The following is a 26,922-nucleotide window of genomic DNA, read 5'->3' on the forward strand; positions in this document are numbered from 1 at the left end:
TGAATCTGTCAGGACCCACTGGAAGTGATGTCATGACTGGACGTGGCATCATCATGTAGGAAAACCTTTTAACAATCCTAGGCTGCCATCCTACCCACACTGACCCAGGAGTAAGCTCCATTTCCTATCAAAGGCAAATACATAGAAGCCTGTAGAAAGTACAGATGGGTCACATTTCCCCAAATGCAGCCACATACGGTGGGATCATCAAGTCTAACAGATTAAAAATAAAATATTGAAATGAATGGGGGCCCACCTGAAGTTGGCTCACGACCCACCTAGTGGGTCCCGACCTACAGTTTGAGAAACTGCATTAGGAGGCAAACAACCAACCAGGAAATGCTTCACCCATTTTTGTCCCAATTGGTCCCTGTTTTGTTTGTGCAGCGCTGGGCAGAAGCGGCTTAGAAACGCTGTGGGCCCCATCTGTGCACGTCTACTCAGGTGTAAGTCGATTCCAGTCCCCGGGGCTTACTCCCAGGTAGGTGCAGAGAGAGCTGCAGGCCAAGGAGACTCGAGGAGACCGTCCCTCCCCCGCAGGAGCAGAGGCGCCCTCGCAGCAGGGGGCGGGGCGAGCGCAGCGCTCTCTCTCCGCGCGCGGAGCGCCAGGCAGGCACTCGGCTCGGCTGGCGTCACAGGCGCCTTAAGAGAGCGCTGGGCGTGGCTCTCCCGGGCCAGGTCTGTGGTAGCCGGGTGGACTCGGCCGCCCGCTCTGGAGCCCGAGGGCGCGGCTGCAGCGCGGGTTCGAGTCCTCAGTCCCGGCTTCGCTTGCACGCAAAAGTCCCGCTGGCTGGCCCTCGCTGCCCTAGGGGCGGGCTTGGCGAGAAGGCCCCGGGCGGGGAGTCGTGCTGCCCCGTCCCGGTTACTTTTATTGCTTGGGGGCCGAGCAAGCCCTGCAGGGGGCTCAGGCCGAGCCGCGTGTGGTGGCGTAGCCGCAGGGGGGCGCGCCAAGCCTGCTGGGGGGCTCAGCTCAATAGCTCAGGCGGAGCTGGAGGGGGGCAGGGCACTCAGGCTGCAGGAGCCTCCGCTGAACGGGCTGCAGTGGCGTAGCCGCAGGGGGGCAGGGCAAGCTTTGCAGGCGGGGCTCAGGCGGAGCTTCCTAGGTCCAAAGTCTGTCCAATACGGCTGACATCAGAAATGCTGCCATTGCTTTTCTGTTGTCAACTGCTCGAGTCTGGGGAAAGAGGGGTGCAAGTCTAAGCAATCTCCATACATCAGGACGCACTCCACGTGTGTCTTGGAAGTGGGAAGGACAGGGATTCATTAGCACAGCGCTTCTCCAACTGTAGGCACCAGGACCCACTCTTTAGAATGAGAATGGTCAGGCCTGGTTAGTACTTGGATGGGAGACCACCTGGGAATACCGGGTGCTGTAGGCTTATACCAGGGGTGCCCAAACCCCGGCCCTGGGGCCACTTGCGGCCCTCAGGGCCTCTCAATACAGCCCTCAGAGAGCCACCAGTCTCCAATGAGCCTCTGGCCCTCTGGAGATCTGGCCCTCGGTGCCCACACTGGCCCGACGCAACTGCTCGCAGCGTGAGGGCGACTGTTTGACCTCTCACGTGAGCTGTGGGATGAGGGCTCCCTCCACTGCTTGCTGTTTCACGCCTGTGATGCAGTAGCAGCAGCAGCAGCAGCAAAGGAAAGGCCGGCCTTGCTTTGTGCAAGGCCTTTTATAGGCCTTGAGCTATTGAAAGACCTTCATTCATTCATATAAGTTCATCTTTAATATATTCATTTATGTAAACTTATGTAAATTTATTCAAATTTTAAATGTAAATTAATTCTTTCTTTCCCCCCCCCGGCCCCCCACACAGTGTTAGAGAGATGATGTGGCCCTCCTGCCAAAAACTTTGGACACCCCTGGCTTATACCATAGTCTTTCGAGACTGAAGGTTGCCAACCAGTTCAACCAGGCCCCAGGAGGTCTTGAGCAGCCCTTAAATGAAGATGCGTGTATCTTCCATGACCAATCTGTCACTTAAGGAACACATTTCTCCTCAAAATCTCTGTTCCTTTGATTAACTTTAAGGAATCGTAAGCCACTCTTAAAGAGTCAATACTCTCTTTGAATAATCAAGAAAAGAGCAAGATAAAATGGCAACATTAGACGTATGGTTTGTTTTAAAATATTTATACCATGCCTTGCCATTTGTAGAACACGTGGAGTACCCGGTCTACCTGCAGAAGATCCCCAAATAAATTATTCGCATCTTTAGAGAAAGCAAGGAACATAAGAAAAAGTCCTCTTGGATCAGGTCAAAGGCTCTTCCAGTCCAGTATCCTGTTTTTCACAGCGGTCCAACAACTGCCTCTGGAAGCTCACATGCAGAAAATAAAGTCACCTTTCTCAGCACTGTTCCCCTGCAATTGACATTCAGAGATCTACTGCTGCTGAACTCACAGTCATCATGGTTCACATTCACTGGGAGGCCTGTCCTCCATGATTCTATCTAACCTCTTCTACAATCATCCAGGGTAGTGGTTAGCCTCACACCTTGTGGGAAGGGGTTCCACAGACTAATTATGCATTGTCTGAAGAAGTACAGTACCTCCTTCTGTCTGTCCTAAATCTCAGTTTCATTGGATGATGCAGTATTGTGAGAGAGGAGAAAAAAAAATTGCTCTCTATCCACTCTTTCTATACCATGCATACTTTTGTCTTAATCATGCCACCTCTGAAGCATTCTCTCCCTCCCCCGGCTTAAAAAGCCCAAACACTGCATCGTCTCCTCATACGGAAACTGATCCAGTCCTCAGATGGTTTTAGTTGCCCTGTACCCAGAGAAGACCCCTATCTGAGAGCCTCAAAAGCCAGTGGTAGCCTGTGTATAGACATGACTATCTGATATGGACCAATGATCTGACTCACAATCAGGAAGTTTCAGCTGATCACTCTCCTGTTATTTAAATTCACATCAGAGCATTGCAAAGTACATGAATGCACATAAACCACTAAGGGCAGAACTTTCAGAAACAGGAACCACTGAGGTTACTTCTTTACTCAGTTGTGTGGTTGGTCTGTGGAACTCCTTGCTACATTCTGTGGTGACGGCATCTGGCCTGGACGCCTTTAAAAGGGGATTGGACAAATTTCTGGAGGCAAAATCCATTACGGGTTACAAGCCATGATGTGTATGTGCAACCTCCTGATTTTAGAAATGGGCTATGTCAGAATGCCAATGCAAAGGAGGGCACCAGGATGCAGGTCTCTTGTTATCTGGTGTGCTCCCTGGGGCATTTGGTGGGCCGCTGTGAGATACAGGAAGCTGGACTAGATGGGCCTATGGCCTGATGCAGTGGGGCTGTTCTTATGAGGTGCGGGGGGGGGGGGTCTAGGTTGTTTCAAATTCTCCTTGGTAAAGGAATTTAGGCTGCTACAACCAGGTTTGCATTTTTCCCTGTGAAATGTTGAATAGGTTCTCTGGATGCATGGCCTGAGCACATCTCCCAGTGATGCAAGAATGCATGCAGCCTAAGAAGCAGGTGAGTTCAAGCAAAGAGGGGAGAGCTGAATTCAGGGCAGGAGAAAAGAAGGGAGGATAGGGATGAACATCCTCTAACCTGGGTCATTTCAACCAGTGTGTCTTGGCACACTGGTGTGCCACGAATGGTCTGTGGGTATGCATATTTATTAATATGGTCATTGGGGGATATGAGCCCCTCACTGGCACCTCCCCTCTCTCACCTGCTTGGGAGGGCAATTTCAAAAAGTGAGGAGGATCAGGAAGGAGCCTACATGACAGTCTCACAACTCTAACAATCTAACACAGTGCAGAAAGCTGTGTTAGATGTTTTTATTTTGTTATCACCACTTTCTCCCACCTCTAGTGATTGGAAAGGATCAGTGGATTACTTTGTCCTTTTGGAAAAACTAATCAAACAGTACCTAGGGAATACAAAAGACTTCAAACAATGAAAACCTATCACAGTAAGGGACGGGGCTGTGGAGTCGGAGTCAAAGTCATGGAGTTGGAAGCCATTTTGGGTGGAGTTGGTGTCGGTAAACATGAACTACAGCGGTTCCCAAACTGGGAGCCGTGGCTCCCGAGGGAGCCATGGAAACTAGCCAGGAGAACCGTGGAATCCTTGCCAAAAACCTGCTTTCCTAAACAGTGTACAGGATTGTAGCCCTAACAGAGAGCTGTGCCCAATGGCCCAGAAGGTCAAGGGACAAAGACATTTGGGAACCACTGATGTACTGACTCCAATCTCCATATAAAATGAAATGACTATTTTCTGGAGGCCTTGCCCTTAGGGAGATTCCATGACTCATTGAGCCACAAGGTGTGGGAATAAGGCTTTGTAACTTCAGCTCTGGTATCTTAAGAACACAAACTGTCTACAAATCAGTGAGGACTCCAGAATGTCATGCGGTATTTGTTTATTTCTCACATTTTTCAGTTTGAAACCTTCCTCTAAGTCAGTGGTTCTCACACATTTAGCACCGGGATCCACTTTGTAGAATGAGAATCTGTCAAGACCAACCAGAAGTGATGTCATGACCAGAAGTGACATCATCAAGCAAGAAAATTTTTAACTATCCTAGACTGCAATCCTACCCACACTTACCAGGGAGCACGTGCCATTGACTATCATTGTTAAAAGAATATACATAGTAGCTTGTTAAAAGTACAGGTCTGTAACATTTCCCCAAATGAGATCATGGTACCATCAAGTCTAATAGATTGAAAATATTGAAATGAATGGGGACCCACCTGAAATTGGCTCGCGACCCACCTAGTGGGTCCCGACCCACAGTTCGAGAAACACTGCTCTAAGTAGCTCAGGGTTGTATCCCTCCTTTTGACCTCACAGCAACCCTGTGAGGTAGGTGAGACTGAGAGACAGTGTGTGGCCCAAGGTCACCCAGGAAGCTTCACCTGCCAGATCTTCTCTATGTAAGCCATTTCTGCCCAACGTTGCATATACACAACAGGGATCAAAGGTGTCCGCCTGTGGGCTGGGCAAAAATGGGTTCAACCAGACAGGTCAGTTCTCCTCCCTTGATTGCAGAGCAGCTAATTCAGAAGGGCACTGGGGGCAGCAAGACCAGGAAGCCTGGGGTCTGGATTCAACTAACTGTGCTCTCGCTTGTCTCTCTCCCGCTTGGCACCAAAGGCCAAGAAAGCAGCAGTGGTGCTGTGGCCCTTGTGCAGCAGAAAAGTTGAAGAGTTGGAACCCCAAGAGCAGCGGTTTTCAACCTTTTCCAGCTCACGGCACACTGACAAGGTGCTAAAATTGCCAAGGCACACCCTCCGTTTTTTGACAATTGGCAAGGCACGACCATTGACAGCAGGGGCTTGCATCCCCCAGTGGCCCTACTCATAAATGACCCTCCCCAAACTCTGGCAGCACACCCGCTGACCATCTGTGGCACACTAGTTGAAAGGGGCTGCACTAGAGGCATGACAATGAAATACAAATGGAGCTGGCAGCTGGGTCCCAGAGAGGAGCACAAACAGAGCCCCAGTTTCTGCTATGCCAGGCTCAGTTCCTTGCATCTTCTAGTAGGCCTGGCAAAGACCTGCAGGGTCTGAGATGCTGCAGGGCTGGGGGCGAGTCAGTGCGGACAAGATTAGTCTCTGTGAATTGGACTCAGCACATGGGGGCTTCATATGTCCAAAGTATTGGCTGACATCAGAAATTCTGCCATTGCTTTTCTGTTGTCAACTGCTCTGAGTCTGGGGAAAGAGGGGTGCAGCTCTAAGCAATCTCCATACATCAGGACGCACTCCACACCTGTCTTGGAAGTGGGAAGGGCGGGGGATTCATTAGCACAGCGGTTCTCCAACTTTAGGCACCAGGACCCACTCTTTAGAATGAGAATCTGTCAGGACCCACTGGAAGTGATGTCATGACTGGACGTGGCATCATCATGTAGGAAAACCTTTTAACAATCCTAGGCTGCCATCCTACCCACACTGACCCAGGAGTAAGCTCCATTTCCTATCATTGTTAAAGGCAAATACATAGAAGCCTGTAGAAAGTACAGATGGGTCACATTTCCCCAAATGCAGCCACATACGGTGGGATCATCAAGTCTAACAGATTAAAAATAAAATATTGAAATGAATGGGGGGCCCACCTGAAGTTGGCTCACGACCCACCTAGTGGGTCCCGACCTACAGTTTGAGAAACTGCATTAGGAGGCAAACAACCATCCAGGAAATGCTTCACCCATTTTTGTCCCAATTGGTCCCTGTTTTGTTTGTGCAGCGCTGGGCAGAAGCGGCTTAGAAACGCTGTGGGCCCCGTCTGTGCACGTCTACTCAGGTGTAAGTCGATTCCAGTCCCCGGGGCTTACTCCCAGGTAGGTGCAGAGAGAGCTGCAGGCCAAGGAGACTCGAGGAGACCGTCCCTCCCCCGAAGGAGCAGAGGCGCCCTCGCAGCGGGGGGCGGGGCGAGCGCAGCGCTCTCTCTCCGCGCGCGGAGCGCCAGGCAGGCACTCGGCTCGGCTGGCGTCACAGGCGCCTTAAGAGAGCGCTGGGCGTGGCTCTGCCGGGCCAGGTCTGTGGTAGCCGGGTGGACTCGGCCGCCCGCTCTGGAGCCCGAGGGCGCGGCTGCAGCGCGGGTTCGAGTCCTCAGTCCCGGCTTCGCTTGCACGCAAAAGTCCCGCTGGCTGGCCCTCGCTGCCCTAGGGGCGGGCTTGGCGAGAAGGCCCCGGGCGGGGAGTCGTGCTGCCCCGTCCCGGTTACTTTTATTGCTTGGGGGCCGAGCAAGCCCTGCAGGGGGCTCAGGCCGAGCCGCGTGTGGTGGCGTAGCCGCAGGGGGGCGCGCCAAGCCTGCTGGGGGGCTCAGCTCAATAGCTCAGGCGGAGCTGGAGGGGGGCAGGGCACTCAGGCTGCAGGAGCCTCCGCTGAACGGGCTGCAGTGGCGTAGCCGCAGGGGGGCAGGGCAAGCTTTGCAGGCGGGGCTCAGGCGGAGCTTCCTAGGTCCAAAGTCTGTCCAATACGGCTGACATCAGAAATGCTGCCATTGCTTTTCTGTTGTCAACTGCTCGAGTCTGGGGAAAGAGGGGTGCAAGTCTAAGCAACCTCCGTACATCAGGACGCACCCCGACGTGTGTCTTGCAAGTATCTCATTAGTAAGGGCAGGGTCTCATTAGCACAGCAGTTCTCCAGCTTTAGGCACCAGGACCCACTCTTTAGAATGAGAATCTGTCAGGACCCACTGGAAGTAATGGCATCAAGTAGGAAAACCTTTAACAATCCTAGGCTGCCGTCCTACCCACATTGACCCAGGAGCAAGCTTCATTCCTATCATTGTTCAAGGTATATGCATAGTAGCCTGTCCATTGGGCTGTGAGGCATCTGATGGGTCACTCTGAGATACAGGAAGCTGGACCAGATGGGCCCTTGGCCTGATCCAGCAGGGCTCTTCTGATCTTCTTCTAATTCAGCACCTCCTTCATCTGCCAAAAGCTTGGCAGTTTGGTTAGTTTGAAACACTGACAGTTTAACCCTTTTTCTTTCCGCACTGGTAATAGTTAAACTCATATGTGCTGAAATGAAAATTAAATAAAAGATGCACATTGTAAGAAATGAAACCATTGGACTTTTCTAAGTGTCTGATTACACAGGCCAACGCACATTTTGCTTCCTTAAACGTTACACGAATTCCTGGGTATATTTGGGGTGCTGATTCCAAAAATGGCATCCATTTTGCCCTATCACGTCTAGTTTTGGAGATATGGCATAGCCACGTTAGTGAATGGTTCAAGCAGCTTCCTCATGAGGAATCCTAAACCATGGCTTCATAAGGTATAGAACATGGTGTAGGCTTCCTCATAAGGAAGCTGCTTGAACCATTCACTGATCAGCAGCCACTGCTGTCACCAAACCCGCCCCCTTCCTTAACCCCATCCGTCCACCTCCAGTTCTGCTTGAGAGCACTTTTGCAGCAAACACTGGTGAAACACTCATTCCACCAGCACTAAACCCACTCGGACTGGGCAGTTAATTTATTATGCAGCAGGACTTGCAATTCCAGCAAAAATCTACCAAGATGGGGCACCCAAATCTGCAACAGCTTGGAGCAGAGGCTCCCAAACTGGGGCATTGTGACTCCTCAGCCCGGGAAGCCCTGTGTCTACCTCCTGAAGGGGTGGGGTGATGGCAAAGGCAGTACCACAGTTGTGCTGCTGCTAGGGACAAAAGAGGGCTTTTGTGTACTTACCCCTGGCAGCACCAGCCTTCTAGAACGCGTGGGGAACCCAAGGACCCGTCTGCAGGGCTCCCCAAGCCTCAAAACAGATAAAAGTAGACATTGCGACCCTCCTGTGGCACTGCCAAGGGTAAGTACCACAAAAAAACCTTCTTTTGTCCCTGGCAGTGGCACCGCTGCCTTCACCCCTCCACCGCAAGCACTTACAGTGGTTCCCAAATTCCCACAGCGTTTGGGAACCGGTGCCTTAGAGAAAAGGGGACCTGCAAATACCCCACAATACTACCCCTTAAGGGCCCTGAATTAGCATGACCCTTCCAGCGGGAAGCCCTGCCTAGCTTGCAGGATTGCCAGCCAGGCACCAAAGTGGAGTTAGGTTAGACTGCACACGTACAGTATTGTGAAAAAGAGGACGTTTATAACAATGGGAGAGGCCATGTCTGCTTCTTTCCCACTTCGACGGGATGATTCAAAGGGGTGTATCTGGGACGGAGGTGGCAACCCTATGTCCACTTTGAAGGTCTCTGCAAAGAAGAAGAAGCTGCAGGAAAATCTCTGAATAACACAAAACCAAAGTGGAAAGGAACAAGCTAGAAAAGTCGGAGCAGCTGACTGCTCCAGGATGGCCCCACTATAGAACTGCAACCATTTTACAGCAAGGTGGCCATAAGTTCATTGTTTTAAAGAACAGAGCAGGCTTTGGAAACAAAAAAGCAACTGTATCTCAGTCTCGGTTTTCCTCAACTGCAAAATGGGTTTACCTGTGCAACATTCTGCAAATGAAGATGCAACTGAGAAACAATACCATCCAATGACATCAGCAGGACTTTCATGGCATTTGACACACTTCATCAGACCAATCTGTGGGTTCAACCCCCTTTAACCCATTTTTGCCCAGCCCACAAGCATATACATTTGGTCTTTGTTGCATATATGGAAGGTTGGGCAGAAATGGCTTAATGCTGGAAGAGGCTGCTGTTCTGGCTACTCCCCCTCCCCCACCATGGTTATGTTAGCCCCAAGACCAAGCACACTCCAGGGTCACTAGAAAATCCGAGCAGCGCATTCCTTCACTAACTTTGTTTTTTTAGTAATATCAAATACATTACAAGTTAATCCTGCGGAACGAGTACAAATTTTTCACAAAGCAAATCACATATAGGCTGAAGGGGTTCTGAGCTGTCTGTGACAGATCAGGAGAGAGATCTTGGGGTGGTGGTGGACAGGTCGATGAAAGTGTCGACCCAGTGTGTGGTGGCAGTGAAGAAGGCCAATTCTATGCTTGGGATCATTAGGAAAGGTATTGAGAAGAAAATGGCTAATATAATGTTGTTGTACAAATCGATGGTAAGGCCACACCTGGAGTATTGTGTCCAGTTCTGGTCGCCACATTTCAAAAAAGACATAGTAGAAATGGAAAAGGTGCAAAAGAGAGCGACTAAGATGATTACAGGGCTGGGGCACCTTCCTTATGAGGAAAGGCTACGGCGGCATTTGGGCCTCTTCAGCCTAGAAAAGACGCCTGAGGGGGGAAATGATTGAGACATACAAAATTATGCAGGGGATGGACAGAGTGGATAGAGAGATGCTCTTTACACTCTCACATAACACCTGAACCAGGGGACATCCACTAAAATTGAGTGTTGGGAGAGTTAGAACAGACAAAAGAAAATATTTCTTTACTCAGCGTGTGGTTGGTCTGTGGAACTCCTTGCCACAGGAGGTGGTGATGGTGTCTAGCCTGGACGCCTTTAAAAGGGGATTGGACGAGTTTCTGGAGGAAAAATCCATTATGGGTTACAAGCCATGATGTGAATGCACAACCTCCTGATTTTAGAAATGGGCTATGTCAGAATGCCAGATGCAAGGGAGGGCACCAGGATGAGGTCTCTTGTTATCTGGTGTGCTCCCTGGGGCATTTGGTGGGCCGCTGTGAGATACAGGAAGCTGGACTAGATGGGCCTATGGCCTGATCCAGTGGGGCTGTTCTTATGTTCTTATGTTCTTATGAGTAGATAGGAAAATGTAAGATCCCAGGAAACTTTTGGGCCCCCTCCTCTGGCTCCTGGGCACCCCTTTTGACCCTGGGCCCAGGTACAAATTACCCCCTTTACCCCCCACTCCTAAGCTCTGATACTGGATACAGAAACACAGTAGAATCAACTCCCTCTCCCTTGCCCCTGTAGAGGCTGATTGGAAAAAGTCAAGCCCAGAACAGTAGATCACACAGAGATGCAGAGGGCAGCCTCCTTTTGGCTCCCAGAAGCCTGTTTATTATATAATGGATCGTATGGAAGACTCCAAGCTCTGTTGCTGCGATCTGTTTGGAAAGGGCTGGTTTGGCAAGAGCTGGTTGACTTTTGCAGGTGTGCCCAAAAGGGTTAAATGAACAAACCAAGCTCTGCTGCCTAGAGAGGCCCAGGAAAAGAAAAAAAAAAAAAAGCACTTTGACTGCGGAATTGAAAAGAAGTGAGCAGATCTTCCTTCCTTGTGTCTTCCTTCCTGGTGAAATTTTGCAAGGAAACTGCTTTTGGGGTTCCTTGTCATCACTGGAGCAGTTGCGAGGGAAGGGGAGGTGGGACTGCAGTCTGGAGGTTTGCAAGAGGCTGTCCAGAGAAGGTGAGTTAAAGCCGAAAAGGGGAGTCCGGATCTGACCTGGAGAAGGAGGAAAATTGGATGGTGTGGCTGGGAGGAGGGGGTAAGGAGAGATGGCCTCCCCCCAGGGGACCTGTTCAATTGATCCGAGCAAAGTCACCTTTTTCCTCAAGAGTCCTTCTCGCAGAGATGGTAGATCTCAAAGCAATAAATTTAACTCAGTATTGTCTATGCTGCCTGTTGGTAGCCCTGCCTGGTAGGAGCTCTCCAGGGTCTGGGGCGTAGTGGATCTTTTGCAGCACTACTTAGACATGTAGGCATTGAGTCTGAAACCTACTGCACACAAAGCAAGTGGGTTTGCTTTGCACAGGGCTGGCCCAAAGCCTCCCAGAGCCTGAGGTGTCCTGCCAAATGCTGTCCCCATTACCTGGTGAGGTATCAGCCTCTTCCCAATTTACGGATTGGAGGAAGTCAAGGAAGAGGAGGCAGAGCAGAAAAGAAAATCCTGAAAGAGAGGAAGAGTGGAGGGGGCACCAGAATGCAGGTCACTTGTTGTGTGCTCCCTGAGGCATTTGGTGGGCCACTGTGAGACATAGGAAGCTGGACTAGATGGGCCTTTAGCCTGATCCAGCAGGGCTCTGCTTATGTTCTTAAGAGAGCTAGAGCACCTCTTACATTGCAATCCAAAGAGCGGGAGGAGGAGCAGTAGAGATGAGGGAATGAATGGATGTGGCACTCCTCACCAATCTGCTGCAACAGCTTCAGTTGGCCTTCTAGATGGGCCGGCTCTGGCTGTACATCACTAAACTACGACCCTACCAGTGTTTGGACTGATCCTGTTCAGGCTGAAGGTGTGACCTCATGTCACCAAGTGCACCTCCAAACAAAGACGTTTCCTGCTTGTAGAAAACCAGCATGTCAAGGAGAAAGGCTCCAGCCTAGCTTTCTACCTGATACGATCTCTCAGCCCCGGGACCCTCTGTCTTTGCATGGAGTGTGACTGGATGAACATGCAATGATGCCTTCTACCGATACATACTGTGGATCAGCCTTACTCAGATGAGGCTGAGAAACAGCAAATGGTCTCAAGTCAGAGCCTTGTGACTGAGGGGGGATTTGAATACACCTCTTTCCAGTCTGTCCATGGCTCTAACCACAGCATCGCACTGACATTCCTATCCCTTCCATGACTCCCCTCCTCCAAAAAAACCTTTTTATAACTGGTCAGGTCTTAAACCTGTGAAAAAATTAGCCTGTGGTGTTTGAGACTCCAACCAGACACCAACCCAGGATCTGTCCTGGAACCGGTGCTTTTCAACCTCTTCATAAATGACCTGGAGACAGGGTTGAGCAGTGAGGTGGCTAAGTTTGCAGACGACACCAAACTTTTTCGAGTGGTGAAGACCAGAAGTAATTGTGAGGAGCTCCAGAAGGATCTCTCCAGACTGGCAGAATGGGCAGCAAAATGGCAGATGCGCTTCAATGTCAGTAAGTGTAAGGTCATGCACATTGGGGCAAAAAATCAAAACTTCACATATAGGCTGATGGGTTCTGAGCTGTCTGTGACAGATCAGAAGAGAGATCTTGGGGTGGTGGTGGACAGGTCAATGAAAGTGTCGACCTAGTGTGCGGCGGCAGTGAAGAAGGCCAATTCTATGCTTGGGATCATTAGAAAAGGTATTGAGAACAAAATGGCTAATATTATAATGCCGTTTACAAATCGATGGTAAGGCCACACCTGGAGTATTGTGTCCAGTTCTGGTCGCCACATTTCAAAAAAGACGTAGTGGAAATGGAAAAGGTGCAAAAGAGAGCAGCTAAGATGATTACTGGGCTGGGGCACCTTCCTTACAAGGACAGGCTACGGCGGCATTTGGGCCTCTTCAGCCTAGAAAAGAGACGCCTGAGGGGGACATGATTGAGACATATAAAATTATGCAGGGGATGGATAGAGTGGATAGGGAGATGCTCTTTACACTCTCACATAACACCAGAACCAGGGGACATCCATTAAAATTGAGTGTTGGGAGAGTTAGAACAGACAAAAGAAAATATTTCTTTACTCAGTGTGTGGTCAGTCTGTGGAACTCCTTGCGCCAGGATGTGGTGATGGCGTCTGGCCTGGATGCCTTTAAAGGGGGATTGGACAAGTTTCTGGGGGGAAAATCCATTACTGGTTACAAGCCATGATGTATGTGCGCAACCTCCTGATTTTAGAAATGGGCTATGTCAGAATGCCAGATGCAAGGGAGGGCACCAGGATGAGGTCTCTTGTTATCTGGTGTGCTCCCTGGGGCATTTGGTGGGCCGCTGTGAGATACAGGAAGCTGGACTAGATGGGCCTATGGCCTGATCCAATGGGGCTGTTCTTATGTTCTTAACCAGTTGTATAGGTGTTTCTGTTGTACTGACAAAATGAGGATTTTGAAAAGCTTTAAGGGCACAATCCAGGTCTACTCAGAAGTATGTCTTATTTCATTCAGTGGGGCTTACTCTCAGGAAAGTGTGGTTAGGATTGCAGCCTAAGTGTTACATTGATCACATTTTTCCCAATGTTATTCCAAACTCCCTTCTTCACCTTCCTTACTACCCTGAGCAAAATCAGCCTTCTTTCCCAGATTAGGAGCTGCAGCCAGGAGTAAAAATGGAGAAGAAAGACCCTGCAAGGCCAAAACCCAGGGAGAGAGAGGAGGGTGCAGGAACAGCACCTTGTGTCATCCACTCTGTGGCATCTCCACCACACGTTAAACCAGAGCCGGACGAGGGGCTGCAGCAGCGCTGGGAGGCCCAATGGCAGGAGTTCCTAAAGACGATGCAAGCCCCTCACCCAGGATGGAGACACCCTCAGCTGCCTGAGCCTCACTTGAAGGAGAACCCGAAAGATCTGCAGGCAACCTTGGAGGGAGGAGATGAGGCCAACCACTCTCCCGATGGTCAGAACCAGACTCTGACCTCAGTGGGTATCAGCAGAGGAAACCACAAGGGCTATGGTGGTTTGGATTCTGCAGTGAAAGTGAAGGACGAGCTGCTGGAGGAGGACCCTGTCAGTTCAGAGATCAATCGGCAGCACTTCAGGCAGTTCTGCTACCAGGAGGCCGAGGGGCCCCGGGTCATTTGCAACCAGCTCTGGGAGCTTTGCTGTCAGTGGCTGAAACCTGAAAGGAACACCAAGGAGCAGATGCTGGAGCTGCTGGTCCTGGAGCAGTTCCTGATTGTCCTGCCTCAGGAAATGCAGAGCTGGGTCAAGGAGCAAGGGCCTGAGACTCCTGCCCAGGCAGTGGCTCTGGCAGAGGATTTCCTCCTGAGGCTGCAAGAGGCTGAGAGATTGGAGCAAAAGGTAAGAGCACGGACTGGCGGTCACAGGCCAGCACAGGCTCCGACAGTCTCCGCTGGGCCAGAGGCTCATTGGAGACTGCGGAGCAGATTGGGAGACTCTGAGGGACTCACAGGGTCAGATTGGGGGACTCTGAGGGCCGCAAACAGCCCGCAGGTCGGGGTTTGCCCACCCCTGGACTAGATGGACCTTGGGCCTGGTACAGCAGGGTTCTTTTTCCATCCTTATAAAGAGTTAGATAAATTCATATCATGCATGTCAATCAGCAGTTTTTATTCACAAGAGCTCAGTATTCACAAGAGCACAGTTCTTTATTCACAAGAACTCCATGCGTAGAAGAAGTGCACCTTGAAAGCCCAGTTGCTGGGGAGATAAACCACAAGGGAAAGTTGTTGCCCTGAATTTGAGCTTCCCAGCGGGTATTTGGTTGGCCACTTTTAGAAGTAAGATGATGATCCTTTGATCTGATCCATCAAGGATCTCCCTGTGTTAGGAGAACACAGAATATCCTGTTACTGGCACTTGACTGGTGCCAAGATGGGGAGAAGTGAACCTTTCCATGTTTGGAATTACCTCTGTCTCCTTGTGAATGTGCTGGAAGAATAAATCTGCTTTTTGGGTTGTTTTTTTTCCCCCCGTAGGTGCCAGGGCTGCTGGAGAGGTCATTTGTTAATGCCTCCGAATCAGAGCTGTATCCGTTGTCAGACATTGCAAAGATTCAGCCCACCATAGACACGAAGCAGGAGGAGGGGGAATTGACCTTCTCTGGTAAAGATTCGTTTAGCTGAATTATTGTAAATTGACTTCAGCAAAAGCTTTTTCTCCTTTTATGTTGTTTTTGTTTCATTTTTTTAACCCCACCCTTTCTCTACAAAGCGCCACATAGTTAAGGGAGCTGTTCTAATCGGGGACGACGACGACGACAGGCCTGTGGCCTTTTGCGTATTTTGTCTGCAAATATTAAATCTGTGTTTTATGGCATGTTTGCGACAGCTGGCAATGCTTTGCCAGTGCTAGCCCACGTTCGGATTGGGGCCCCAATCCTTTCTGACTTTCCAGTGATGATGCAACCTCAGTGCAGCTCTGAGGTAATGGGACAAACATTCCCTTACGTTGAGGAGGCCTCCATGACTGTCCCTCCACTACAGGCTGAAGCAAATGCCAAGTTGGCTTAGCTGCATTGGCGCTGGGAAGTTGGATAGGATTAGGCCAGTGGTTCCCAAACCACAGAAACCAGCTAGGGGAGCTGCAGAATCCTTGTGAAAAACCTGCCGCCCCGTACAATGTATAGGATTGTAGCCCTAATAGGGAGCTGCAGCCAATGGCCCAGTAGGTCAAGGGATTTGCCAGTCAAAAAAGGTTGGGAATCACTGGATTAGGCCCTGGGCTGTCAGTATTTTTACTTATTCTTATTTATACTTTTTAAACTTCTTCTTTCCTATCAGTGGTAACTCAGTAATTGGTGACCTGGCAGCCGCCCAGTGACTTGTCCCATAGGCTTGAGAACGGCTTAGGAAAAGAACTGTAGTGTTAAATAAAAATGTATGCCTTTTCTAGTTGAGGAGAATAAAAATGAATTATATATAAAATAAAAATAAAATAAAATAAAATAATATGTGGCCTACCGGCATAAGAAGATTCCCCACCCCAGCTCTAGCCATTACACCACTTTGTTCTCTACAGATGTAGACCACACACACACACACACACGCACGCACGCACGCACGCACATACACACGCACACGAACACTCTCAACTGTGGTGGAATGTTTCTCAGTATGCACGGCTCATAGCTGATATTCAAACAGGACAGTACATGGACCTGTCTGCTCTGCCTGATAGTAGCTCTCCAGGTGTCAGCCAAGGACTCTCCTCTCATCCTGTCACTTGGCATCCTTAAACTCAGATTGTCAGGGATGACTCTGAGACCTTTTGCATGCAAAGCAAGTTCGCCTCATTTTGCTACGCAGCCTCACTCTAGGAAACCGCCTTCCGTTGTCTCAATTTTGTCTCAATTTTGAATTTCCATTGATTGTACTGTGGGAAATGCTGGTCTCCCATAAACTCTTTGACACTCCCTCCTCTTGTACAAGTAAGGGCCCAATCCTATCCTCTCCCCCCCCACCCCGCCGATGCAGCCACACAGAAAAAGGAGATGGTGTATCCAGCAGAAGGCAGATGGATTGGAAGGCTTCGGAGGGGAAATGAGAATTATTTTTTCTTGCCCCTCTATAAGCCTCCCACTCTGCAGTGGGTCTCCTCAGACCTCTGTGGCCGGCGCCAGTGGTATTCCTGGTCATCTGCTGCCCCAGGGCAGGCCATTCAGAGTGCCCACCCCCCATCCACAGGTCTGAGACCTGGGGAAGCTGCACATGGCCTCTCTGGGCTTCAGAAGGCCCCTGGAAAGCCTTAGAAATGAACTTCCAGTTTTTGTGGAAACCGGAAGTTTGTTTCCAAGGCCTTATAGAGAGGCTGCGCTCAGAAGACTGCAAGGAGGAGCAGTGGATGGTAGTGCCACTGCCCCCAGGCGTGCCACATGGGGACACTTCTCCCCTCAGATATGCTAGTGACTGGCGCAAGTCCAAGGGGGGGGCTGTGAAAAGAGGGGATAGGATCTGGTGCACATCATCTCTGCCGGATCCACAGGATCCCTGCCCCCCTTGTTCTGCCCCTCCTTTCCTACTAGTCTAATCTAGATGAAATCAAGTTATGTTTTGGGGGCTACCCTCCCCTCCATCCTCATGGATCCAACCCTGCCTTCCTCCCCACTTTGGAAAATGATTCACGTTAAACATTTCTGTTTGTTCCAGAAGACGATGGCCAGGTCTGGGAGAACAAAGTGGAGATCGTTCAGGTGGGAAAAACTGCACAATTGGGCCTTGCTGGATTGAAAACAAAGCCTGGATATTATCAGGAATCAGAAGGTTGTGAGGAAAGCAATCCTGAGGAGAGATCAAAAGAAGCCTTTCTTTATGAGGAAGGTGCCAATGGCTTCCATGAAAGCACCTTCCCTGAGAGAATCTGCAGGCATAAGGGAGAAGAGACAAAGAGCTTATACTGTCCTGAGGGTCAGGAAATGCATGTGGGAGAGAATCTGGATAAATGCTGCTACAGTGGGGGAAGTTTCCATGAGAGATCGCATACGGTTGTTCCTGAGGGAATGGGTGCGGGGGAGAAACATCCCAAATGTTTACAGTATGGCAAAAGCTTCCACCAAAAAACAAACTCTACTAAATACAAGAGAATTCATGTGGGAGAGAAACTGCACATATGTTTGAAATGTGGGAAAAAATTCCACACGAGTTCTCAGCTCGGAAGCCATCAAAAAATGCACGAAGGCAGGGAGCTGTATACCTGCTCCCAGTGTGGGAGTAACTTTGGCAGCAATTGCAGGCTCATCGAGCACAAGAGGGTCCACACAGGAGAGAAACCGTACCAGTGCCCGCAGTGTGGGAAATGTTTCTCCCAGAGTTCCATTCTCCTGAGACATGAAAGAACCCACACGGGCGAGAAGCCCCACAAATGCGCCACCTGCAGCAGAAGCTTCACTCAGAAGTCAAATCTCATCCAACACGAGAGGATTCACTCAAGAGAGAAACTGTATGAATGTGCCGAATGTGGGAAAAGCTTCGACACCAGCTCTCGGTTTTTAAACCACCAAAAAGCACACACCGCAGACATGCGATATAAATGCTCTCAGTGTGGGAATGCCTTCAGCAGCAGCTCAAAGCTTACGGAACACAGAAGGACGCACATAGGAGAGAAACCACACCAGTGCTTGCAATGCGGGGCATGTTTCTCTCAACAAAATACTCTTCTGAGGCATGAGAAAATCCACACAGGTGAGAGTCTGCATAAATGCTCAGACTGTGGCAGAAGCTTCAACAGGAAGTCTGGCCTTATTACCCACATGGGGACTCATTCGGGAGAGAAACCGCACGAATGCCCAGACTGTGGGAAGAGCTTCAGCCTGAAACGAAATCTGCTTAGGCACAAGAGAACCCACACCGGGGAGAAACCATACATGTGCTCGCAGTGTGGGAAGTGGTTCTCTCACCACTCTGCCCTCCTGCGACATGAGAGGATCCATACAGGAGAGAAACCGCACGAATGCTCCTACTGTGGAAAAAGGTTTGGGCGGAAAGAAGACCTTGTCGCACATGAGAGAATCCACACGGGAGAGCGGCCGTACGAATGTTCAGACTGTGGGCAAAGGTTCAGCCAGAGGACACCCCTTGTGGTTCACAAGAGAATCCACACTAGAGAGAAACCCTATGGATGCGTGCAGTGTGGAAAAAGGTTCTCTCATCACTCGTCCCTCTGGAATCACCAGAAAACCCACAGAGAGGAAAATGTCGCATCTCTCCAGTGAAGGGATAAACATGGATATGATGGAAGAAGAGCTGCAATTGGCTCTCCCACTAATTTAAAAAAATGTTTTAATAACAGCTACATGTAAACCCTGAATCCTATCAGGCCAGCATTGGAAGAAGGAGGTTAAAAACATATGCCCTCTAAAATACCCCAGCTTTGGAGCAGGAGGCCAGTATTCATTGTGAAAATGGTGCAGGGGAAAGGGTTAACCCTCCCCCCAGCTATACTCCTTTTGCACCTTAGAGGGAAAACTTTGCATGCAGGAAGTCCCAAGTTCAATCCCCAGCCAGATCTCCCTGAGATGGTCTCCCATTTGAAATCCTGGAGAATTGCTGCCATAGGCAGTACCGAGCAAATTGGACCTAAGGTATGACCCACTATAAGGGCGCAATCCTAACCCCTTATGCCAGTGCTTTCCAGCATGGACATAAGGGCCATACAGGTCTGAGGTAAGGGAACAAACATTCCCTTACTTTGAGGAGGCCTCCGTGAGTGACACCCAACTGTAGGATGCAGCACATGTCCCATTGGCACCTCTATGCCAGTGCTGGGAAGCACTGACCTAAGGGGTTAGGATTGCACCCTAAGACAGCTCCATACAGCCATCAACTAAGATGGACTAGAGGACTGACTTGTTATAAAGCAGCTTCATATATCCAAGATGCCAAAAATGACTCTGGGAATCACCACAAGGTTGCACAACTTGGATTGCATTCTGATGCCAAGTTAACTTGCAGGCGCAGCATTTAGCCCAGGTAGAACAATCATTGAGTATATATATGTACAAGGGAATACAGTTAATGCCTAGATCAGTGTTTCTCCAACTCTGAGTTAGGATCCACTAGGTGGGTCGCTAGCCAATTTCTGGTGGGTCCCCATTCATTTCAATATTTTATTTTTTATCTATTAGACTTGATGCTATTTTTTATCTATTAGACTTGATGCTGCCATGGTATGTGACTCATCTGGGGAAATGCTACAGATCTGTACTTTGAACAGGCTACTATGTTTATGTTTTTAGCAATGATAGTCAATAGGGCTTATTCCTAGGTATGTGTGGATAGGATTGCAGCCAAAGATTGTTAAAAATTTCCCTGCTTGATTATGTCACTTCTGGCCATTGACATCATTCCTGGTGGGTCCCAACAGATTGTCATTCTAAAAAGTGGGTCCCAGTGCTAAAAAGTTTGAGAACCACTGGCCTAGATCAATATATTCCTCAGAAATGCTTAGAAATGAAACCGTTAGACCATAGATCTTCTCTCCCTTGAAACAAAAACACTTAAGATTCTGCACCCAGGCAGTCCAAATGGCACCTGCATAAATCATGCAGATTTCATTTAGTTCTCTTGTTTTGCATCATTTGTTCTATATTTTTTTTGCTATTTTGAATAACTTTCTGGCATTATTGCTCATCATGAGATGGGGATGCGTGCTCTACTCGCCTTTGAAACTCTCTCTCTACCTCGTTATTGGAAATCATTATTTAGCCACTTTTCTGGCTTCTGAGGGCTCAGCGAGCTTTGCCCACACAAGTCCCAAGCATATTATCTCACTCATATGGACTAGAATTTTTTTTTTTTAATGACAGCTTGGTTTTCTCAAGAAGCTGAATACTTTTTGGGATCCCGTACAGACACACACACCCCTGCCTTGTTGTTTCTTGGGAGCGTGGGGTTCATAGATAGGTAGGTAGGTAGGTAGGTAGGTAGGTAGGTAGGTAGGTACGTACGTACGTACGTACGTACGTATGTACGTACGTTCTGTCTTTGCTACACACAGATGGCAGTAGGTAGGGCTTCTGGTGGGGCCTGTCCTGATGTCTTACCTCTATGTCTGCTATGATCCTTCTTTCGGTATTTTATTTTCAGTTACATGGCCAGTCAATGGGGCACGGAGGTTGAGCCACATTACATGGTGCAGCAATGGTGCCTTGGTGCTTCCAGTGCAGTCTGGGGGGGGTAGCCCCTGCACACAGAGGCATAATTAGGGAGGACCTGGAGGGGAACAGCCCCAAGTGCTACACCAAGGGCCTCCACCCTAGTTATGGAGGAGGTGGTGGCGGCTTTGCGCTCTCAGTTCTTTCTCCTGTTGAGGCTCCCCTTGAAGGGGAATTTCCACATCAGATGGAACGGGAAGCACAAAACCACTGCAGCAAGCAGTCCTCCTCTGGGGGGAACCTGGCATGTGACACAATGTCACATGATGTTGTGACGTCACTGTCCCAGGTGCCAGAGCAGTGTGTTATGCCTCTGCCTCCACACACACATTCCTTTTGCATGTCTAGCTGAGCAGCAGAGCACATGCTTTGCATATAGGAGGCTCTGGATGCATATCTGCAAGAGGGACTTGAAGGCCTTAGGAATGGACCTCAACAGGTGGGAAACCCTGGCCTCTGAGTGGCCCGCTTGGAGGCAGGCTGTGCAGCATGGCCTTTCCCAGTTTGAAGAAACACTTGGCCAACAGACCGAGGCAAAGAGGCAAAGAAGGAAGGCCCACAGCCAGGGAGACAGACCAGGGACAGACTGCACTTGCTCCCAGTGTGGGAGGGATTGTCACTCCCGAATCAGCCTTTTCAGCCACACTAGACGCTGTGCCAGAACCACCTTTCAGAGCGCGATACCAGAGTCTTCCGAGACTGAAGGATGCCAATGTGGCACCAGGTGACACACATGGGGGCGGGGTGACACCACTACTAGCCAAAATTTTTGAAATCTTAGTATTTTCAAATAATACCATCATTATATATCAATCAATGTGTAATTTCATGCAGAATGCAATGAAAAAAAAAAACCGTGTTGAAATATCTCTGTTCTATCACAAGTTATAGCCAAAAAATCAGTGGGGCAGGGCAATGGTGCACCACCACACTCATTGGCCCACCCACTGCATGGGAGGAGGTCCTTCGTGGAGGTGACTCACTGGCCTCCCGCACTGGGTGATGCCAACCCTAGTGACGCCACTGCACACATGCTAATCACTGCTGTTTAGTGTCACTTCATTGTTACACCAAATCTTTCACAACTGAGGTCTTAAGCACAGGCATCTGGCCTTGGGACTAAAGAAGGTGGTATTGCAACATCTGTCCATGGGCCTTCATTGCATTTCCTTTGCTTCCCCTTCAAAAATGGGAGGGGGGCATAGCTCAGAAACCTATACAAGAGGAAAAAGGCACTCCATAGAGGAAGATAATAATGGCTGGCAACCTTCAGTCTCGAAAGACTATGGTATAAGGCTACAGCACCCGGTATTTTCAGGCGGTCTCCCATCCAAGTACTAACCAGGCCTGACCCCGCTTAGCTTCCGAGATCAGACGAGATCGGGCATGTGCAGGGTAATAGAATAGAAGAATGTACAACCATATTTAGTCACAGATAGTGCTTTCTATTATAAAGGCATTAAAACTGCAGACAAGATCAGGCACAAAAATGCACAGGGGAAAAAACACCAGAGAACGGTTAAATGTGATGCAGCAGAGCCATATGGAAGCTCAAGCCCAGGGGTGTGAAGCATAAGGCCTGCGGGCTGGATCCAACCCACAGAAGCTCATTCTTTGGCCTGCGTGGTGATTGGGTTCTCCCAGCACCACCAGCACCTACTCACACAACATGTGTCATCAGAAAAGTCTGGTCATCAGAAACTCAACATGTGTCTCCTTTCATTTCTGGGCATAGTTCTCACTGATGTGGTCAACCTGGAACAGACATGAATGAATGCTCCTCCACCCATACGTGTTCCCTGTTTTCTGTGGACACGGATGTACAGGACATAGCGTACAGCATGTACAGCACATTGGGAGGACGACTAGGTTGGAACCCATACGTGCTGGTTTAATATGCATGGGATAGCTTTGAGCTCCCGCCTGCAGTCCCAAGTGGTACAGTCCAGACAAAGGCTTCCATCTTATTGAAATCATGGAGGATTTCACTGGAGATCTTCAGGAACCTGCTGGAGATTCTCTAGGAAGATTTCTGGCTACAGGCAGGGCCAGGGGTTGGACTAGATGACCCAACTGTAGTGGGGGAGCTCTTCGTCATATCCCTCTGCCATTCCTTCCTAGGATGGGAGCCTGGCAAAACAAATGCAAAGTTAAATCAAATTAAATACAAGCAAGTATAGCTCTGAGCATACACCGGTGGTGTAGCTAAGGGGGTACAGGAGGCAGTAGCTGCACCGGGCAACAAGCTTTAGGGGGGCAACAACCTGAGAGTGACATTAGTGGCCAAAATTGTGAAAACCTTGGCATTTTCAAAGAATACCATCATGTTATACACCGTTCGATGCAGAATTTAATGCAGAATGCAGCGAAACAAACAGCATCAAAATATCTCTATTCTATCGAGAGTTATAGCCAAATAATAAGAAAATAAAAACATAACTGGATTATGAAATCAAAAACTGGATTTTCTTAACTCGAAACTAACCAATGAGACTGATTGTTCTGAGATTCAATTAGGTGTTATGATAAAAGCAGGGAACCAATAAGGTGTTAATATGGGGGAGAGCCTGGGGGGAGGTGGCAAAGCAAGTGGGTGGCGAGCTGCTGGGGGGGGGAGGCTGATTTTCCCCCATTTTCACTTTTTTAAAAGTCCAGGCACGACGCCACTTCTGGGGTATCATTTTGAGCTCAGCACTGGGCTACACCGTCATTAGGTACGCCACTGGCATTCACAGAGTATCCTACCATCCCATCCGAGAAAGGACAATAGCATCCCGGCACAGGAGTGCCTCTGAACATGTACGGTTACCCTGTACCTGGGCTGCAACTGGAGATCTGTTGGAGATCCACCTGGAACAAAAGGAATGAGGAAGCAGAAAAAAAAAATCTCCCCCACATCAACAATGTTTCTAAAGATCTGCAGGGTGTCTTACTAAGCCTTCTAGACTCTGAAGAAGCCGAAACAGTCGCACACATCAAGAGTGCCTCTGATCATATGCAGAGTGCCATCCCCTCCCACTGTCAGGAAGCTCAAAACAAAGCAGGGCTTCCAAGCAGAGCTGAAATCTTGCATACAACTTATGGAGTCTGCATGCAACTCATTGCATACACAAAGTTGCATCCAACTAAACAATGTTGCATACAGCTGAGGGTTTCTCTCTGTCTCTCTGTCTCTCCATCCCCAGCACTTGTCGCTTGAGGGGGTTAAATGACAGAGCTGTGGCTCCTAGACCTGCCCGGAAATTTGAGTGGTTGTGAGTTTCCTTTTCCTGTCCCTCTTGGCTTGGGTGGGAGGAAGCAGCAGGAGCAGGCACCAGCCTTGTTGGATTGTCTAAACTTGGGCATTTGGGGGGGGGGCTGCAGACTTCTGGAGCTCTGCAGTTGGCAGGAGGTGAGTTAAGGGCTCCTGGGCTGGGGGGTCAGGAAAGGAAGGGAAGGCAGAAACAGGGGCAGAGCTCTGCCTGGGAAGACATGCAGGGAGTGGGGGGCAGCCCCCCAGCAAGATCAGGGGCTGGGAAGGGTGCCTGGGCTCCTGACCTCAGCAAGGAGGGTCCCCTTCCCATTTCGGCCAGGAGCAGAGCCAAGAAAAGCTGGGCTGCAGCTGGAGATCTGCCTGGAACAAAGAAAGGACAGGAGTGTGTCCTGAGCGGTCCTGGATTGACATGTGTCTGCAGGCAGAGGTTGCAAGGGGAGCTGTCCAAAGCCTTGAGACTCTCCCACCCTGTTGGGCTTAAATCCCTTGGAATGACAAAAAGGCAACAGAGAAGGTGCTTTCTTTAAATCAGTGCTTGACAGGTTTTTGTGGACAGCTACCTCCTCATTTCATTTGGCCCAGGATCCTGCCCTTCCACTGTGCACCCCATTTCTGCTGCCCTCCTGATGTTCTTCCATCCTGTCTCCTGTTGACCACCACCCCATGCACGCTTCTTGTTCCATCTGCTTCCTGTCACAAAACTTTTTGTCACTCCACAAAAACTTTGTACCCACTTTTTTCCCTCCCTCCTGTCAGTGGCGTAGCTAGCGGGGGGCAAAGCACTGACTTTTGCAGGCGCCTGAACGTGCCTTGCAAGCAGCCCCTTCCCCTCCCATTCAGAGTCATTCATTCCGGGTGCTGGGAGCAAAACAGAGGCGTCCAGGCACCTGCAAAATTTAGTGCTTTGCACCCCCTCTAGCTACTCCTCTGCCTCCTGTCATCTGAGTATCTCCAGGTTGCCTCTGCTTCTGTGCTGATTTAAGGGCTGAAAAAGTGTGCTTCCAGGGCGGTTGGGGTGGAGAACATTCCTTTTCCAGTTACGTTCCCCCCAGGTGTTGATATTGGAGAACTGCAAGATGTTGGTTCAAAGCCCTTCACCTCCCTATAGTTGTCCAGGAATCTCACATGAGAATCCATGATCAGAGGCAGTGTACCTCTGAGGAACTACATGAAGATGTGAGAAAATTCTGGCTGGATCGGACCAAAACTAACTATAGTTGGTCATTATTTCCCCCCCCCCCCAATAGTTGTCCTAGCCCATAATCATAGCATCAAGGCAACAACCTTCTTCTGTGCCTTGCCCTCCAAACACTCACTATTGTGCCTTTGGGCTTACTATGCCTAAGAGCAGCTGAGAGACCTCCATCTATGTGTCTAACCTTTTTTTTAAAGCCATCTAAGCCAGGGGCCATCATTGTTACAGGGAATTGCATAAGTCAATTCTGTGTTGGTTGATGCGTTGGGAGAAAAACATATCTCTGTCCATCTTCTCTACACCGGTGTTTCTCAAACTGTGGGTCAGGACCCACAAGGTGAGTCACGGACCAATTTCAGGTGGGTCCCCATTCATTTAAAACTTTTGTTTTTTATATATTTATTCTTTTAACAATGATAGACAATGAGACTTACTCCTGGGTAAGTGGGTAGGATTGCAGCCTAGGATTGTTAAAAAATTTCCTGCTTGATGATGTCACTTCCGGTCATGACATCACTTCCAGTGGGTCCTGACAGATTCTCATTCTAAAAAGTGGGTCCCGGTGCTAAATGTGTGAGAACCACTGCTCTACACCAGGGGTGTCCAAGGTTTTTGGCAGGAGGGCCACATCATCTCCCTGACACTGCGTCGGGGGCTGGGGGGAAAAATGATCAAGTTACATTTAAAATTTGAATAAATTTACATAAATTTACATAAATGAATATATTAAAGATTTACTTGAATGAATGAATGAAGGTCTTGCAATAGCTCAAGGCCTATAAAAGGCCTTGCACAAAGCAAGGCTGGCCTTTCCTTTACTGCCGCTGCTACATCACAGATGTGAAACAGCAAGCAGTGGAGGGAGCTCTCATCCCACAGCTCATGCGAGAGGTCAAATAGTCGCCCTCATGCTGAGAGCAGTTGCGTCGGGCCAGTGAGAGCTCCAGCAAATCTCCAGAGAGGCTCATTGGAGACTGGGGGCTCCCTGAGGGTCACATTGAGAGGCCTTGAGGGCCACAAGTGGCCCCAGAGCTGGGGTTTGGGCATCCTGGCTCTACACCATAAGCTCATCATAAACTCAGTCAAGTCCCTCCATTGAGACACCCCTTTTGTAAGCTTCAAAGGCTTTCGTCTTACCTTGGAAGTCTCTCCAAACAGGGATGGCTACTAACGTCCTCCTTGTGGGCTTCCCAGCAGCATTTGGGAGACAGAATGCTAGACAAGAGGAACTTTTGGGGTGATCCAGCAAGGTAATTAATACTTAGTCTCAGGGCCCATTGCTGAAGCTAAACAGTTTAGGTTCTGGTCCGTGCCTGAGAACCCCATATGTGCTACCTTGGGTTTCATGATGGAATAAAGGATATAAACAGGGCTGGCCCAGGGTGGCATGTCAGATAGTGATGTGCCAGCCTCTTCTCTTCCCACTCACTGAACTGGAAAAGGAAAAGGGGAATAGGGCAGAAGAGAGCAGTTGGGGCCTTCAAACCCTGCCCCACGGGCTGGATCTGGCACACCAGGATTCGTCTTCCAAGCACGGTGCAGGCAGCGCCTTACCATTCCACGCTACAGCCTCCATTTTTTGCAGCCAACCTTTGCACAGACTTGCTCAGAGCAGCCACTTTCCCCTGGAAATCGGGGCGCAGAGCCTTCTGGGGAGACAGGCAGCAGAAATGGCTGCTTGGCATGCGTTTGTGCAACGATCAGCTGCGAAAACTGGAGGCAGTGGCATGGAATGATAAAGCTTTGCCTGCACTGCATCCAGAAGCCTAATCCAGGCATGTGCCCTGGCCGTTTAAAAGAATGCTGGGCTAGAGCATTAGAGACCCCCTTCTCCTCCATACTTCCTCTTTCACTGTGTCCCCCCTTTTCCAATTCAAGGAGTTGAAGGAGGAAGAGGAACAGTGGAGGCAAGTGGGCGGGCAGAGATGGATGCCCCAGCCAATAGGCTGCCTGAAGCAGCCTCTTCAGCCAACTGGCTCTGGACAGAAATATGATAAATAAATAATGCACATCCCTATTATCCAACAACACAACATAACAGGTGGGGAGGCCCAAGTCCGCTCCCC

The 26,922-nt window shown here is 49.5% G+C and overlaps 2 protein-coding genes and 1 pseudogene across 5 annotated transcripts in view; 1 reads left to right on the forward strand and 2 right to left on the reverse strand.

Moving 5' to 3' along the window:
* LOC136640318 (zinc finger protein 271-like) overlaps window positions 1-26,922 on the reverse strand; it is a 208,097-nt gene that overhangs the window by 81,322 nt on the left and 99,853 nt on the right. The gene's annotated exons all lie outside the window — the stretch shown is intronic.
* On the forward strand, window positions 10,666-19,923 carry LOC136640360 (zinc finger and SCAN domain-containing protein 2-like). 4 transcript variants are annotated; one of them, XM_066615430.1, is made up of 4 exons: window positions 10,666-10,785; window positions 13,367-14,098; window positions 14,737-14,863; window positions 16,906-19,923. In XM_066615430.1, the coding sequence occupies exons 2-4, from the start codon at window positions 13,406-13,408 to the stop codon at window positions 18,465-18,467; spliced, it is 2,382 nt and encodes a 793-aa protein (XP_066471527.1). In that variant the 5' UTR covers window positions 10,666-10,785; window positions 13,367-13,405; the 3' UTR covers window positions 18,468-19,923. The 4 variants fall into 4 exon arrangements, with proteins under 4 accessions (XP_066471527.1, XP_066471525.1, XP_066471528.1 ...); XM_066615428.1 differs by having other exon boundaries at window positions 13,380-14,098; XM_066615431.1 differs by having other exon boundaries at window positions 13,380-14,098; window positions 16,909-19,923.
* Window positions 21,702-21,820, reverse strand: LOC136643328 (5S ribosomal RNA; annotated as a pseudogene).

Source organism: Tiliqua scincoides, chromosome 2 (assembly GCF_035046505.1).
Source record: "Tiliqua scincoides isolate rTilSci1 chromosome 2, rTilSci1.hap2, whole genome shotgun sequence".
In the NCBI taxonomy this organism is placed as follows: domain Eukaryota; kingdom Metazoa; phylum Chordata; class Lepidosauria; order Squamata; family Scincidae; genus Tiliqua; species Tiliqua scincoides.